This window comes from Gopherus flavomarginatus, chromosome 5 (assembly GCF_025201925.1).
Source record: "Gopherus flavomarginatus isolate rGopFla2 chromosome 5, rGopFla2.mat.asm, whole genome shotgun sequence".
NCBI classification, from domain to species: domain Eukaryota; kingdom Metazoa; phylum Chordata; order Testudines; family Testudinidae; genus Gopherus; species Gopherus flavomarginatus.
Window position 1 is genome coordinate 3,620,818 of NC_066621.1, and position 15,209 is coordinate 3,636,026.

General features: G+C 50.9%; 1 protein-coding gene across 1 annotated transcript in view; it reads left to right on the forward strand.

The window, feature by feature from the left end:
• The window catches only part of LOC127052755 (uncharacterized), an 88,391-nt gene that overhangs the window by 16,786 nt on the left and 56,396 nt on the right, over positions 1–15,209 (forward strand). Inside the window, exons 5-7 of the mRNA XM_050956709.1 lie at positions 2,065–2,295; positions 3,203–3,451; positions 6,901–7,062. Of these exons, the coding sequence (XP_050812666.1) occupies positions 2,065–2,295; positions 3,203–3,451; positions 6,901–7,062 (642 nt within the window). The remainder of the gene's footprint in view (positions 1–2,064; positions 2,296–3,202; positions 3,452–6,900; positions 7,063–15,209) is intronic.

Consider the following 15,209-nt stretch of genomic DNA (forward strand, 5'->3'; position numbering starts at 1 on the left):
CCCAAAATTCCTTACTAAGGTGGTTCCAATTTTCATCAAGCAATTTACTTACCTACTTTCTTTCCAAAGCTCATAAACATAAAAATGAGGAAACGTTCCATATTTCAATATTGGAAGAGCTTTTGCATTTTACCTTGATCTAACCAAGCCACTAAGATCTACCTCGCAACTATACACTGTAGTTGCAGATAGAATGAAGGGCAGTCCAGTGTCCTCGCAAAGAATCTCTTCTTCAATTTCCTCTTGCATTTTTTCATGCTATCACTTGGCTAATGTGACTCCTCTGAGTAAGGTATTTGCCCAGGCAACCTGGACTCATGCATCTTCTGCAGTCTGTCTCACTCATGCTTGGACATCTGTAAGGTGGCAGTTTGGTCATTAGTCCATACATTCACTCTCATTATGCCATCTCTCAGCAGTCCAGGGATGATGCCAGAATTAGTTGTGTGATTCTCCAATCCCTGTCCAAGTAGCCTCCAAGCGCACCTCCAGTTTGAACTGCTTATCCATTCCACTACATGTGACTCACATGTGCAGTCACTCAAAGAAGAAATGGTTACTAACCGACTCATACCTGTTGTTCTTTGAGATGTGTTGCCTGTGGCCATTCCACAACCTGCCCTCCTTCCCCGCTCTACACTCATCCCTCCGGGAAGAAGTAACTGAGGGAGTAGGGGGTGGCTCTTCCCTTTGTACCCGTACATAGTGGTGTGAGGCTGCAGAGGGTGCTCATGCTATCCTGACAGGTACCGCTGAGGGAAAGAATCTTTTACAGCTGAGTGCCCATAAACCTACAGTGGAATGGACGTGTGCAACACACCTCCAAGAACAGTTATGAGAACGTTAGTAACCTTCCATCTTTCTACCTCTCTCCCTTCATTCCCTTTATTCTGTCTTTCCCTGTGCTATGTTCTTTCCCTCCTACTCCATCTTTTTAGGTGTTGGCAGAGCACAAGTCACTTACTATCTCAGCATTATCAGATTATCTCTCCCCATCCCCAGTAATGAATCCCTGATTCCCAGACCTTTGTTCCCATCCAACCTTGATCTTTCCCTCTCTCTGCACTCACCCCTCTATCCCCATCTATTCACCCTACCAAATACCTACACACCGCTTCCTCAGTCCCCCCACGTTCCTACTGCCCTCCTCAGCCAAATGCCACACACATCTCACCCCCAACACAGACCCTGTTCCCAGCATGTCCTTCTATGTGGTCAGGAGCTGGGGGACTGATGGTGACTCCTCAATGCATAATCCATCCCCAAACTCTGCTCAGATTTCTAGCTAAACAGCAGCAAAAGCAACCAAAAAAGGTGAGGATGGTCTGGGAACCAGAGGAAGTCCCTCTGAGGGACAAGGATCTTAGACCCCAGGCTTGGGGTTCCCTGTGTCTTCATAGCTAGCCCAAAACTGAAACCAAAACCCCTCCATTAGGCTCTCTCCCCCTCCGTCTCTCCCCCTCTTCCTTTTTCCAGTTTCCTGGGCAAAGGTGTCGCCTTGTCCCACCTCCTTCCTGGCTCAGGTTACAGGCTCAGGTACCTTCCCTCAATTAAAGTCATCCCCTGCTCTCCCATCCCCCATGCAGACAGTCCCAGTAAAACTAGTTGACATTCCCAGGTCAATCCGCCCCACTCCCTATTGCGTCACAACTCCCTTAAAAGTGTGCATGCCTGCCTAATTCTGTGTGTGTTTGTGTGTATATGTGTCTCCTCACTGCTTTGTGCCAAGCCACCAGGAGGAGGTAGTGCTGCAGCCTCTGGTCTTCCTCCTCCCCTGCAGGATCTGATCCCGGCCACATCAAAACAGCCAGCACCAGCAGCTAGGGGAGGGAAACAGACAATGGTTTGGTCCAGATAAGCATTAAGTGGGGATTCACAACAGGAGGAGGACGCTTTAGAGGAAAAATTCTTTTAATTGTTTCCTCCCCAGCCACAGAGGAGGCAGAGTTGGGAGGAAGGCGTGATAAGTTGGGAGGGCGTGACTACCCCATCCATTGCCCTGTGCCACAAAACACATGTTCCCTAAAATCATTAGTTCAGGATTTATTTTTAATGACTCCTCAGAGAAATACATTTTCGAGCGGCAGCTGCAGCAGCATGACTACGCAAGAGGTTTCATGTATGCGAAATACACACTAACCGATGAGCAGAACCAGACAATCAGAGCACAGAAAACCAACCAGGAGAAGATGCGAAAGCTGTACGAGCTGGTGCCAAGCTGGGATGAACGGCAGAAGGATCGGCTCTACCAGGCACTGAAGGAAACAAACAGAGACCTGGTTGAAGAACTGGAGGGTAAACAAATGACATCAGGGAAATCCACTTCCCATGCTCCCCATCATGAACCCTGATCCCATCCCAAGGGGGACACTAGATCACCTCTCTGGCTGTTTATCCCGCGCCCAACACTGCAGCATCAGAGCTTGGCACGGATTATTACGTCACCCTCACTACATTATAATGTGCAGTGAGTCTGTGGGAGCGTTTGCTCCCACATCTGAGATTATTTGGTGCTGTTGGGTCCATTCCAGACAGAGTCAGCTCTCGTTGCACAGCGCAGAGCTGGGTTGCACATTGCCTATTGGCCGGGTCTCAGTTCCGTTCCTCTTCCCATCCATAGAAGCTACACACCCATTCCTGATTGGGGGATTGGGTCCCTGGGGGTTGCTTTGGCTTGTTATGTAGGTTGGGGTATTTGTAACCTGCCGTCAGATTCTAACCCCCCCAGAATATAGGAGGGGGTGAAGTTTGGCCCAGGCCAAAACCCCAGATCCAATCTCTTTAACCGAAGAGGACAGGGGTGTGAATTAAATCAGACAGTGGGGGGTGGAACTAGAGTAAGTGGTGGGGTTGTATTTACCTTCCCCCTCCTCTCTACCTGGGACCACCTACCTTCTTTCTTGGATAAGTGACATTTGCCCCCATCCCTGCTCATGTCTCTTTCAGGGTCTGGATTCCTTGTGGTGACGAAGCAGGTGAGGGGAGAGAAGGAACTCTCTCGGTCGCAGAGAGAGGGGCAGGGCCCATCCAGGGGTGGGGAATCACAGAATTGCTCTTCGTGTGACCCTGGGGGACAATTCACCCTGGAGACGTTTTCAGGGGCAGGGAGGAGGTAGAGCCAAGGCCCTGCATGCCCCCCTTTACTCTGTGGAGCACTAAAATCAGCAATTGCCATTTATTTTAATGAAATGTCTCTCTCCAGAGGAACACTTTGTTGACCGGCACCGAGAGAAGCTGATCCAGCAAGTCTCAGAAGTGGACAGAGTCCTGAAGCTACTTCAGGAGCATACACTAACCCCTGAGCAATACCAGAGCATCAGCACTGGGAGATCCAATGTGGAGAAAATGCAGAAGCTGTACGAGCTGGTGCCGAGCTGGCAGAGGGAGCGAAAGGACCAGCTCCACTGGGTACTGTGGATAACAAACAGCGCCCTTGTTGATGAGTGTGCAGGTAGATAATTATAATCTCTTTCCTCAAGGCAGAGTTTTCAAACTGTGGGGCACATTTCCCGCCTTCCTTCGCCTTCGGAGGGTGTGAAGGAACATTTGGGGCATGAGTGGCAATGCCAGGTGGCTAGTGCCAGCTCCACACTGACTCATCTCAGTGGGGACACCCAACCTGTGGGTTAGTGTCAAAATCCACCATGACTGCACCGATTTCTGCCCCCCAGCAGCCTCCCCATCCAGCACTGGCCACTCTGAGAACCCGACGTGGGAGGAGCAGGCATTGACCCTGCCATAGCAGCTGCAGTTACCCTTCTCTACTGGAGACGCCACCAGGGACTCTGCAAGTGGAAAGTGGCACCACAGGTCTAGTTATTGTCCTGCCACCAGAGCCCCTTACTCACCCCGTCCCACCACTGCAGATCCAGGGCACAGAGCCCTGTCCTCTGCTGGAAAGAGCCTGTGCAGGGCAAGCAGATGGGGCTGCGCTCAAGGGCCGGGGACAGCAGTGAACTGTGTTCCACAGGGCGCCAGTGCTCAGTGGGTGCAGCTGTCTGCTCCCTTCCTGACCCTGGCCTTTCAACTCAGCTGAACACAGTGGTGGGTGGGGGACAGGCAGGGATGTGAGTCCAGGCACCCAAGACCACCCTAAGCACTGCAGGGAGCAGAAGGCTTCCTCAACTGCCACATGGTGAGTACTCGCCCCTGGCAGGTACCAGACACCCCTTGTGGGTACCAGGCACCCCTGTCCCCTTAGAAAAGGGGGGGCATCCAGAAGGTGGTTCATCATAAAGTTTGGGTACCTCTACATTAGAGAGTTGCAGGCTAGTGTGCTGTAGGTTTACACCGGTTTGCCACACATTAACTGGCCATCTGGACAAGCCCGTTAACATGTGTATTGGCCCACAGCAGCCAAAGGTCCTTCTTCCCTCACCGTACAAATGGGCCACTGTATTTGCTCTTTATTCCCAACTCAGTTCCATGGCAGTCGATTCATGATTCCTGTCCTAGATTCCTTTCACTTCCTGTCCTAGATTCCTTTGTGCAGTGTCGCTTTGTGGCTGTTTGTCAGCTGCCACGTCCCATCCCAGAAGTGGCTGCATTTCAGCACTAGGTTAAAAGCAATTCTGTGGGTGGGTGGGTGACAGGGGACAATAGATATTGGGCCAGATGGGCCCATGAGTCTGAGCTGGGGTGGCAAGGAGCAGATGGGGTCCCAGGCTAGACAGGCCATAGATCTGATCCAGTTCTCATCCTAGCTCCCCAGGGCTTTATAACTGTTAATTGTGTCCATGGGTGAATCCATGACAAAGGGGGCAGGATCCATTTTCCTCACTGCCCTGTGCAGAATTCAGCAGCTTTCACTCTCACTGGGCTATGAGGGGATCCAGCCCATGGGGGGTTCTGGACTGTAGGTGACTTGTCCTCTCTCACTTGTGCTCCATGAGGAACCAGGGCCCCGTGTGTCAGGCCTTCAAGGCTCACACTATGCTCCTGAGTGAGGGCAGCCAAAGCACCAGGCAGCTGGTGAACTGGACAACACCCCAGAGATTGCAATGCCCCATCCCCTCCTCTCTCCATCTCTGCATAGGCTCAACTTACTGGGGCCATGCAGGGGCAGCAGCATCATTGCCCCCATGGCAGTGAGCTCCTGTGTCTTTAGCCAGGTCTTGAAGACTGGAAGGGACTTGGTCTGAGCTTAACCAATGGCTCTGATGAATTGCTGGGGAGAGCCTGTGAGGGGCACTAGGACAGATCATGCTCCCCCAAGGAGAGCCTCAGTCCTAGGGCAGCCAGTCCCCCCTCAGGCTCTGGGCATCCCCATCTTAGGCGCGAATTCCCCCTCCCACCGAGGAAGTGACTGGAGGGGCCCCCACTCTGTAGACAGGAATGTCTGACCCCCACGTGTCCCCAGCAATTTCCCCCATCCCTAGGCCAGCTCTCCCCAGTGCCCGGATGCCAGCAGAATCTGCCTTCCAGATGTCAAACCCTGGATGGTTTTTCCTCTCCTGCGATTGGCTGCTTGCCTCTCCCCCACCTGCCTGTTACAGTCCTCTGTGCAATCCCTGCTGACCTTATTCTCTCAGATTGGCTGTTTGCTCCACCCCATCCCCCCATCACAGCCATGTCCCCACTGCTGAGTTCACTCTCTTTGCCCCCCCCCCCGCTCTTTTTCCTTTGCTGTTACATCCCTCCTCCTTTCCTCACCTTTTCTCACTCCCTCGCTCCAGTGGACCCATTCGTTCCTGCCATTGCCCCACATCCATGCCCCTGCTTTGCCTCTTCCTACCATTGCTCCACCTTTTCCCCCGAGCCCTGAGCCCGCTTGCTTCTGTCTGCCTGCTTCCTCCCCTCCCCTCTTCCTCATACCTAAGGCAGGAAAAAACTGAGGGATGTGTGTGTGTGTGTGTGTGTTGTGCAGGGGAGTATAGTGTAGGAAGGGATGGATAGGGGGTGAGTGCTAGACAGCCACCTAACCTGATTCTAGCCCCTCCAGAATTTGGGAGGCAGGAGGGAATTTGACCGAGGCCAAAACCTCAGATCAAATCTTTTTTGCCAAAGAGGGCAGGGGTGTGAATTAAATCAGGCAGTGATAGGTGGTGTCTAGAGTGTGTAGTGGGGTTGCATGTACCTACCCCCTGCAATCCACCCTTGAGCTCCTACCATCTTTGCTGGATGAGCAGCATTTCTCCCCATCCCTGCTCATTTCTCTAACAAGGTCTGCATTCCTCCCGCTGAAGAAGCAGGTAAGGGGAGAGAAGGGACTCTGGATCCCAGAGAGTGGAGCAAGGCCTGCCCAGCAGTGGGAAATCGCAGAAGTGTAGGACTGAAAGGGAGCTCATCATCATCTATTATCTAGTGCAGTTCCCTGTACTCAAGGCAGGACTAAGTCATAACTGGACCATCCCTGACAGGTGTTCATCTAACCAAAATATGGGAGCTGGATTGAGGGGCTCCCATGGGCTGGGAGAGGAGGCCAGCAAGATCCCAGGGTGTGGGATGGCCCCTGACAGGAGGAAGATCATCCCCCCAATTTGGCCCCTTGTTACTAAGATATCTTCTGTTCCAGTGAGTCAGCCCTTGTTTGCTCTCTCTCCCACTTGCTCTCTCTTGCAAGTGCCAGTACCCCAGCACAGGAGCTGTCCTCCAGCACCAGCCCTGGAGCCACACATGAGTTATAAATCAGCTAGCGGGATTAACCCTTAGTGAATCACACTGGGGCTGTGCAGGGGAGGAGGCTGCACCATGGCCATGGACATTGGGTCAGCACATCCCCCTGCTTGTCGGGAAGGGAGGGTGAGTCAAGGCACAGTTTGTCCAGGAGCTCCCCCTAGGCAAGGCAGCTTGTCCCCACCCCAGCTCAGGGCTCTGGCTAAACAGCCCCAGGTAGAAGCTGAAGGAGCTTTGCAACCAAACCCAGTGTTTAAGTGGGTGTTTTTATGTCCCTCGGCTCAGGGGAACATTTTGTGGTGCGGCATCGGGAGCAGCTGATTCAACGCGCCTCTTCAGTTGACACAACCCTGGATGTGCTGAAGCAGTTCCAAGACATGTGTTTCATGGAGCAGCCATACTCGCTGGTGCACCCAACGTATGAAAGCCCCACTGAAGAGCTAGAAGGTAAAATCAAATAGGGGAAAATAACTTCCCACTGCACTCCAGGAGGCTGCACCCCAAACCCCTCCCACAAGGGTCACTAGCTAGGGGTTGCCAACTCCCCCGGGCCAGACGCCATTTTATGGCAATGGTGTCCCCATTTTCAGCAATGGCGTCCGGTCCGGGAGCGTTGGCAACCCGATCACTATCTCTGCTCTAGGCTTTTACCCCTTGCTGGGGCTGGACACTGTTTTTTAAGCAGCTGGGTGGTGCCAGAGCAGGAGCTGCAGCTTTAACTCTTGAGTGACCAAACTAGTGACTCTGAAAATATCCTGAGACTTCATGAATTCCAGTGAGCCCTTCTCTGCTGCTATTGCATTAAGTGGAAGGTGTCTGGATGCTATGACGATGGGGGGGCAGGATGAAACTGATGACAGCAGAGATCTGCAGAGCTGCCCTGTGTCAGGTTAAGTAGAATGGGGTGGGGCAGAGAGAAAAACGCTTCCCCAGACCTGGCAGGGGTGGGGTGGTCCATAGGGGAAACAGCCACTCTGCTGAGCCCCTGGCTGTTGGCACAGCTGATGGCAAAGCAACAGGAGATCAGGTCTGAGCTCCACCCTCAGCTCTTCCTACTCTGGTTCTGACACCCTTGGGCCTGCTTCATCTGTGGACTGGGTCCCTGCAAAGATGGCAGAGGGAGCAGTGGGCTAGAAGGAAGGGATCTCGGGCATAGGCTCTGACTCGGTAGGTGCTCTGGGACTGTTTGGCAGTGTAGCAAGCTCCAGGAGGGAGGGAGGAGGAGTGGGAGACAGAGAAGAAGCAGAGCTGGGGCGGGGATTTGGGGAAGGAGTCGGAATATGGGCATGGTGCTGGTGGAGTTGGGGCAGGGACTTTGGGGAAGGAGTTATAATGAGGGCAGAGCACGGGTCAAGTTGGGGTCGGGCGGGGGGCAGACAGGGGTCAGGCACCCACCAGCATGAGCAGAAGACGGCGCCTGTGATCTGGGGTTCAAATCCAGCTTGCAGGCTGTATGTTGGACACCACTGCTCTGTGCCCTTCTGATCCAGCGAGTGATGCAATCCAGAGTCCTGTTCTGATTCCCAACTGCCAAAACTTGCTGCCTTCATTTCTTGCTTTAAATTTGTGCAGTGATAGTAAATGTTTTTCATGCTCCACCCCAGAGGCAGCAGCATTTCAGTGCAGAGTAGGTGATCTCATCTGTACAGCTTGGAAAGTGCTTGGGGATTGCTCTGGGTGAAAGGCACCAGAGGGATGCTTTGTTATGAAGAACTAGATTGTGTCCCTGCTGGTTGTGTGTATTTGGGGGGAGGGGAGAAATGGAGGGAGGGGGCCGGACACACATAGGAGTCTTGTCCCTTGTGTGCCATGTGCAAGGACTGGGGATGGGTACAGCCCCAGCACTCCAGGGAGCAGAGGGGAAGCTTTCGGTGTGACACTGGGGGACAATTCACCCTGTCAGGATTTTTAAGGGGTGGGGAGGAGGTGGAGCCAGGACTTGCGTACCACCCACTGGCCTGTGGAGCACTAAAATCAGGAATTGCAATTTATTTTTAAAAAGTCACTTTCCTCAGAGTAGAGATTTTCAAACTGTGGAGCAGCCCCCCCCCACTCATCTCAGCGGGCCACACAATTGGCTGGTCAATGTCAACATCCACCGCAACTGTTCCCATTTCTGTGCCTGGCAGCCTCTGCGCCCAGCGCTGGCCACTCTGAAAACCCGAGGGAGGAGGGGCCAAGGGACAGGTATTGTCCCGCACTAACAGCTGCAACAGCCACCACTTCTATTGGGGAGGCCACCAGGGACTCTGCAAGTGGAAAGCTGCGCACAGGGCTAGGGACTGTCCTGCCACCAGATCCCTTTGCCGACCCCGGCCCTTCCACAGCTCCAGGGCACAGAGCCCAGTCCTCTGCTGGAAAGAGCCTGCACAGGACAAGCAAACGGGGCTTCACTTAAGGGCTGGGGTCAGCAGGGAACTGTTCAGCAGCTGTCTGCTCCCCTCCTGACCCAGGCCTTTCAGCTTAGCGGTTTGTTTCCCATGCGCACAGGGGCAGGTGGGGTTACAGTCAGGGAGCTGAGTGTAGACAGCCAAGACGGCCCTACCACTGCAGGGTCTAGTTGCCTTCCTCTAGTGCAACACGGTAAGTACCTTCCCCCAGCAAGTACCAGGTACCTCTTGTGGGTACAGAACAACCCTCTCCCCTGCCACCTTAGAAAAAGGTGGTGGTGGAGTGGGGGGTGGGGTGGAATTTGCAAGCAATATGAATCTCCAGAGGAACTTAGCAAAAAAAAAAAAGTTTGGGAACCTCTGAGTTGGAGAGTTGCAGGCTAGTGTGCTGTAGATTTATACCCATTTGCCAGGCACCAACAGGCCATCTAGACAAGCCCTTTAACATGTGCATTGCACCATGGCAGCCAAAAGTGCTTCTTCCCTTACTATACAAATGGGGCCAGTATATTTGCTCTTTATTCATGACAAGCCCAGTTTGATAGAAGTAATGAGGATTGTGCTCAGCCTCAAAAACCGGTTGATTCACACTTGGCTTTCACTCCATGACCTAATTTCCTTTTGTGCAGTGTCGCTGCATGGCTGTTAACCAGCTGCCACGTCCCATCCCAGACTTGGCTGCATTTCAGCACTGGATCAAAAGCAAGTGTGTGTGTGGCAGGGGTGGGGGGAATAGATACTGGGCTAGATGGGCCCATGAGTCTGATGTGAGGTGGCAGGCAGCAGGTGGGATCTCAGATTCGATGGGCCTATTGATCTGATCCAGTTCTCATCCTAGCTTCCCAGGGGGGTGTATCTATTAACTGTGTCAATAACAGAGGGGGCGGGATCCCTTTTCCCCACTGCCCCATGCAGAGCTCAGCAGCTGTCACTCGCAATGGGCTATGAAGGGATCCAGCCCATGGGGGACTCTGGGGTGTGGGTGAATTGCTATCTCTCATTTGCTCTCTGGGCTCAAGGAAGAACCACGGCCCCATGTCTCAGGCCTCCAAGGCTCACACTATGTCCCCAGGTGAGGGCAGCCAAGGTGCTGGGCAAGCTGCTGGGTTGGACACCACACCAGAGATTTCAATGCCCCATCCCCTGTTCTCTCCATCTCTGCATAGGCCCAACTTACTGGGGCCATGCAGGGGCAACAGCATCGTTGCCCCCATGGCAGTGAGCTCCTGTGTCTTTAGCCAGGTCTTGAGGACTGGAAGGGACTTGGTCTGAGCTTAACCAATGGCTCTGATGAATTGCTGGGGAGAGCCAGCTGGGGGCGCTGGGATAGACTGTGGTTCCCTAAGGACAACCTCAGTCTTAGGGCATCTGGTTTCTCCAACTACGTCGGCTCTGGGGATCTCCATCTTGGACCCTGTTTTCCCCCCTCCTGCCCTGGAAGTGGCTGGAGAGGGTGAGGCCCAGCTGGGCACCCTACTCCGAAGAGAGGAACAGATGCTCCATCTGCGTCTCCAGCCATTTCCCCCATCCCCAGGCCAGCTGTCCCCAATGCCTGGAGGTCAGCAGACTCTGCCTGCTACAATTCAAACCCTGGATGTTCTTTCCTCTCCTCTGATTGGCTGTTTGCCTTTCCTTCTCAGCCAATCACCATCCACCCCACCTCCTGCTGCCAATCTTATTCTCCCTGCCAATTGGCTATTTGCCCCACCCCATCCCCTCATCACATTCTTGCCCCCACTGCTGAGTTCTCTCTCTCTTTGTGCCCCCCCCCATGCTCCTTTTCTTTCGCTGTTACATCCCTCCTCCTTTCTTCACATTTTCTCGCTCCCCTACTCTCATGGACCCATCCGTCCTGCCATACCCCCCTCATCAATCTCTGATAATTGTAGCTCCCAAGAGATACCCATCCACCACACGTTTTTCTTGGCTAAAACTATGTCTACATGAACATAGGGTGACCAAATGTCCCGATTTTATAGGGACAGTCCCGATATTTGGAGCTTTGTCTTGTATAGGTGCCAATTACCTCCTCACCCCGGTCCCGATTTTTCACACTTGCTGTCTGGCCACCCTACCCGAACACTTAGTTTGCAGCAAGCTGGGATGTAAATCTACCCTGCACTACCCTGCAGTGCACGATGTGTCCATGTGGACCCTGCTGCTGTGCACTAAAAGTCCCCTAGTGTTCAGTAGCAGTATCCTCAATGACACTCAAGGTGGGGTAGATTTAAACCCTGGCTTGCTATGAACTAAATATTTGTGTAGGCAAGTCTCAAACTAGAACTTGGTTAGTGTTTTTCAGATTTCAAAATTTTAATTTCAAAATTTACTCCCAATTTTAATGAGAGAAATTGTGAGAAATATTTTTTTTTTAAGTATGGACTAGCAAAAAATATCAAGAAAAAAACAAACCTCTTTTTAAAACTTTTTAATTTGTTTAACCAAGTTATTACTATTAGAATTGTGAAAGCACCTACAGGTGCCAAATTGGAGATTGGTCACTATAAAGCTGGTGGAAATGTGTCAGATTCCAACAGTTTTGAATTTTATTCAGGAATCTGGAGGAAAATTGGAACATTTTTGCCATTTTATTCTCCTGTTTTTTGACTGGCTGAATTCAGTCTGGATGCTTCGTACTTGATGCCTTTGGAAAGATGTTGCTCGAAAGAGGTACAGGAAGTGCTTCTAAATAGTAGAAATGCCTTCCACTAGGAGAACTTACCTGGCAAAATGGAAAAATTTCTCCATCTGGTTCCTGAAACAACAAGGTTGGCTGTTAGTTCCATCAGGGTTCATCTAGCGGCTATCTTGGCTTTCCACCCTGCTGTGGGTACAACCCTCCTACTTTTCCCATCCCAACGTGTGTCAGGTTTATAACAGATCTGGGCAGGTCATACCCACAGGTAAAGGACACAATTCTTCTGTGGGGCTTGAATGTATTACTAGAAATCTGATGGATCCTCCTTTGAGCCGCTGGTGTCCTGTTTGCTTCTAAGCCTGTGTATGAAAGTGGCCTGTATGATAGTGATTATTTCAGCCAGGAGAGTTGGGGAATTATGGGCTCTGATATCTGAACCTATCTACATGGTTTTCTATAAAGACAAAGTTTACCTTCAGCCTCGCCCAAAATTCCTTACTAAAGTAGTTTCCAATTTTCATATTAATCAAGAAGTTTACTTACCTGCTTTCTTTCTAAAGCCTCATAAACATAATGATGAGGAATATTTGGATTTTGGGAGAGCTTAGGGGTTTTACCTTGATCTAACTAAGACATTTTGATCGACCTTGCAACCGCTTATTGCTGTTGAAGGCACAACGAAGAGCAGTCCAATGTCTTCCTGTCATAACATTTTTTCCCAGATCTGGACCTTAGCGTCCAAAATATGGGTGTTAGCATGAAACCTCCAAACTTAATTACCAGCTTGGATCTGATAACACTGCCACCAATCAGGAATTTGTAGGGTCCTGATACCCTCTGGTCCCCCCAAAACCTTCCTCCCCCTCCAGGTATTCCCTCCCTGGGCTCCTGAAGAATATACAGACTCGAGCTCCGTGAATCTAAACAAAGGGATTCCCCCCTCCCTGCTTCCAGTCCTGGAACCACAAGGTCTAATCTCTCCCCTCCCCTTCACCCAGAGGGTATGCAAAGTCAGGCTAGTAAATCTAACACAAAGAGACTTTCCCCCCTGACTTCTTCCTCCCACCAATTCCCTGGTGAGCTGCAGACTTAATTCCCTGGAGTCTCCACTAAAGAAAAACTCCAACAGGTCTTAACAAGAAAGCTTTATATAAAAAGAAAGAAAAGGACATAAAAATGGTCTCTATATTAAGGTGACAAATACAGGGTCAATTGCTTAAAAGAAAAAAAATGAATAAACAGCCTTATCCAAAAAGAATACAATTTAAAACATTCCAGCAACTACACACATGTAAATACAAAAAAGCAATATAAACCTATTGTCTTACTATCCTTGTAATTACAACTTGGAAACAGAAGATTAGAAAGCTTGGAGATAGAGAGAGATCACTCTCAGAGCTGAGAGGGTCACCGAACCAAGACAAAGAACAAAGAACTCACACCCAAAACTTCCCTCCACCCAGATTTGAAAAATCTTGTTTCCTGATTGGTCCTCTGGTCAGGTGTTTCAGATTATTGTTGTTACTCTTTTACAGGTAAAAGAACATTAACCCTTAGCTATCTGTTTATGACACTTCCCAATGAATCTGTTCTTTGATTTCAGCTAGCATTTTTTCATGCTACCACTTGGCTAATGTGACTCCTCTGAGTAGGGTGTTAGCTCAAGCAACCAGGTCTCATGCAGCTTCTGCAGCCTCTCACTCATGTGCCTATCTTGGACATCTGTAAGGTGGCAGCTTCGTTATAAGTCCGTATGTTCATTTCTCACTGACATCTCTCAGCAATCCAGAGACGATGCCAAATTTGGTCGTGTGATTCTCCAATCCCTATTCAAGTAGACTCCAAGCTCACATACAGTTTGAACTGCTTGCGAGTTACCTACAGCGGAATGAACATGTACTGTCACTCGAGGAAGAAGAAATAATTACTAACCGACTTGTACTTGTTGATCTTTGAGATGCGTTGCCCGTGGCCATTCCACAATCTGCCCTCCTTCCCCTCTCTACAGGAATCTATCCAGAAAAGAGTAACTGAGAGAGGTTGGGGGCAACTCCACCCTTTGTACCTGCACATAGTAGTGTGAGACTACGGAGGGTGCTCATGCTATCCTGATGGGTACCCCTGAGGAAAGAATTTCTGACAGATGTGTACCGGATGCACATAAACCTACAGTGGAAGACCTTGGGCAACATATGTCCAAGAATAACAGTTACAACAAGGTTAATAACCGTATCTTTCCTCTTTCTGCCTGTCTGCCTTCATTCCCCTTATTCTGTCTTTCCCTTTGCTGTGTTCTCTCCCTCCTTACCCATTTTTCTGTCCCTCTCAGATATTCACAGAACACAAATCACCTAGTATCTCGGCACAGTTTCAGATTCTTCCTCTCCATCCCCAGTGATCACTGCCTCATTCCCAGCCCTTTGTTCCCATCCATCTCAAACTCTCTCTCTCTCTCTCTCTCTCCCCTAACCTAGGCCTCTCCCTCCTGTCTCCACTGCCCCCTCTATCCACACCCATCCACCCTACCATATACCTACTCACCACTTCCTCGATCCCCCCACATTCCTTCTGCCCTTCCTCAACCAAATACCACACACACCTCACTCCCAGCATGTCCCTCTGTGCGCTGAGGAGCTGGGGAAGTGATGTTGACTCCTCGAGACACAATCCATCTTGAAGCTCCCCCCGGCCAAGACAGTTTTACCCAAAGCCCTGCTCACGGCTGTGGCCAAACAGAACCAAAAATGACCAAAAAAGGGTGAGGGTGGGGAAGGACCAGGAACCAGAGGAGTCATATTTGGACTGAGAGATGATTTGAGGCACACAGAGCAACAAGTAATCACTGGAGACTTCCCTCATTCCTCAAAGTACCCTTAAATGTGTGCATGTCTGCCTGATTTGTGTGTGTGAGTGGGTGGGAACTGAGTCTCCTTCCTGCTTTTGTGCCCACCCACCAGGAGGAGGCAGCACTACAGTTCCTGGGCTGCCCCCTCCCCTGCAGGATCTGTGCTGCCTGCCGCATCCCAAGAGCCAGCACCAGCAGAGGAGACAGAGTGTGGGGGTGGGGGGATAAGTGGGAGGGGGAACATGAGCACCCCACCCATTTCCCTGTGCCAAGTAACACATGATCCCTAAAAACATTAGTTCAGGATTTATTTTCAATGACATTTCATAGCAACTTTTTCTCAAACGATTTCGAGAACCATCAAAGTCATCTACTGGCGGACTCCTCCAGAATCAGGGATACATACTGAACGATGAACAGTACCAGACAATCAGAGCTGAGAAAACCAGCCAGGAGAAGATGCGGAAGCTGTACGAGCTGGTGCCAAGGTGGGACAAATGGCAGAAGGACTGTCTCTACCATTCGCTGAAGAGAACAAACAGAGACCTGATTGAAGAGCTGGAGGGTAAATAAATGACATCAGGGAAACCCCTGTCCCCTTAGAAAAGGTGGTTCATCATAAAGTTTGGGTACCTCTACATTAGAGAGTTGCAGGCTAGTGTGCTGTAGGTTTACACCGGTTTGCCACACATTAACTGGCCATCTGGACAAGCCCGTTAAC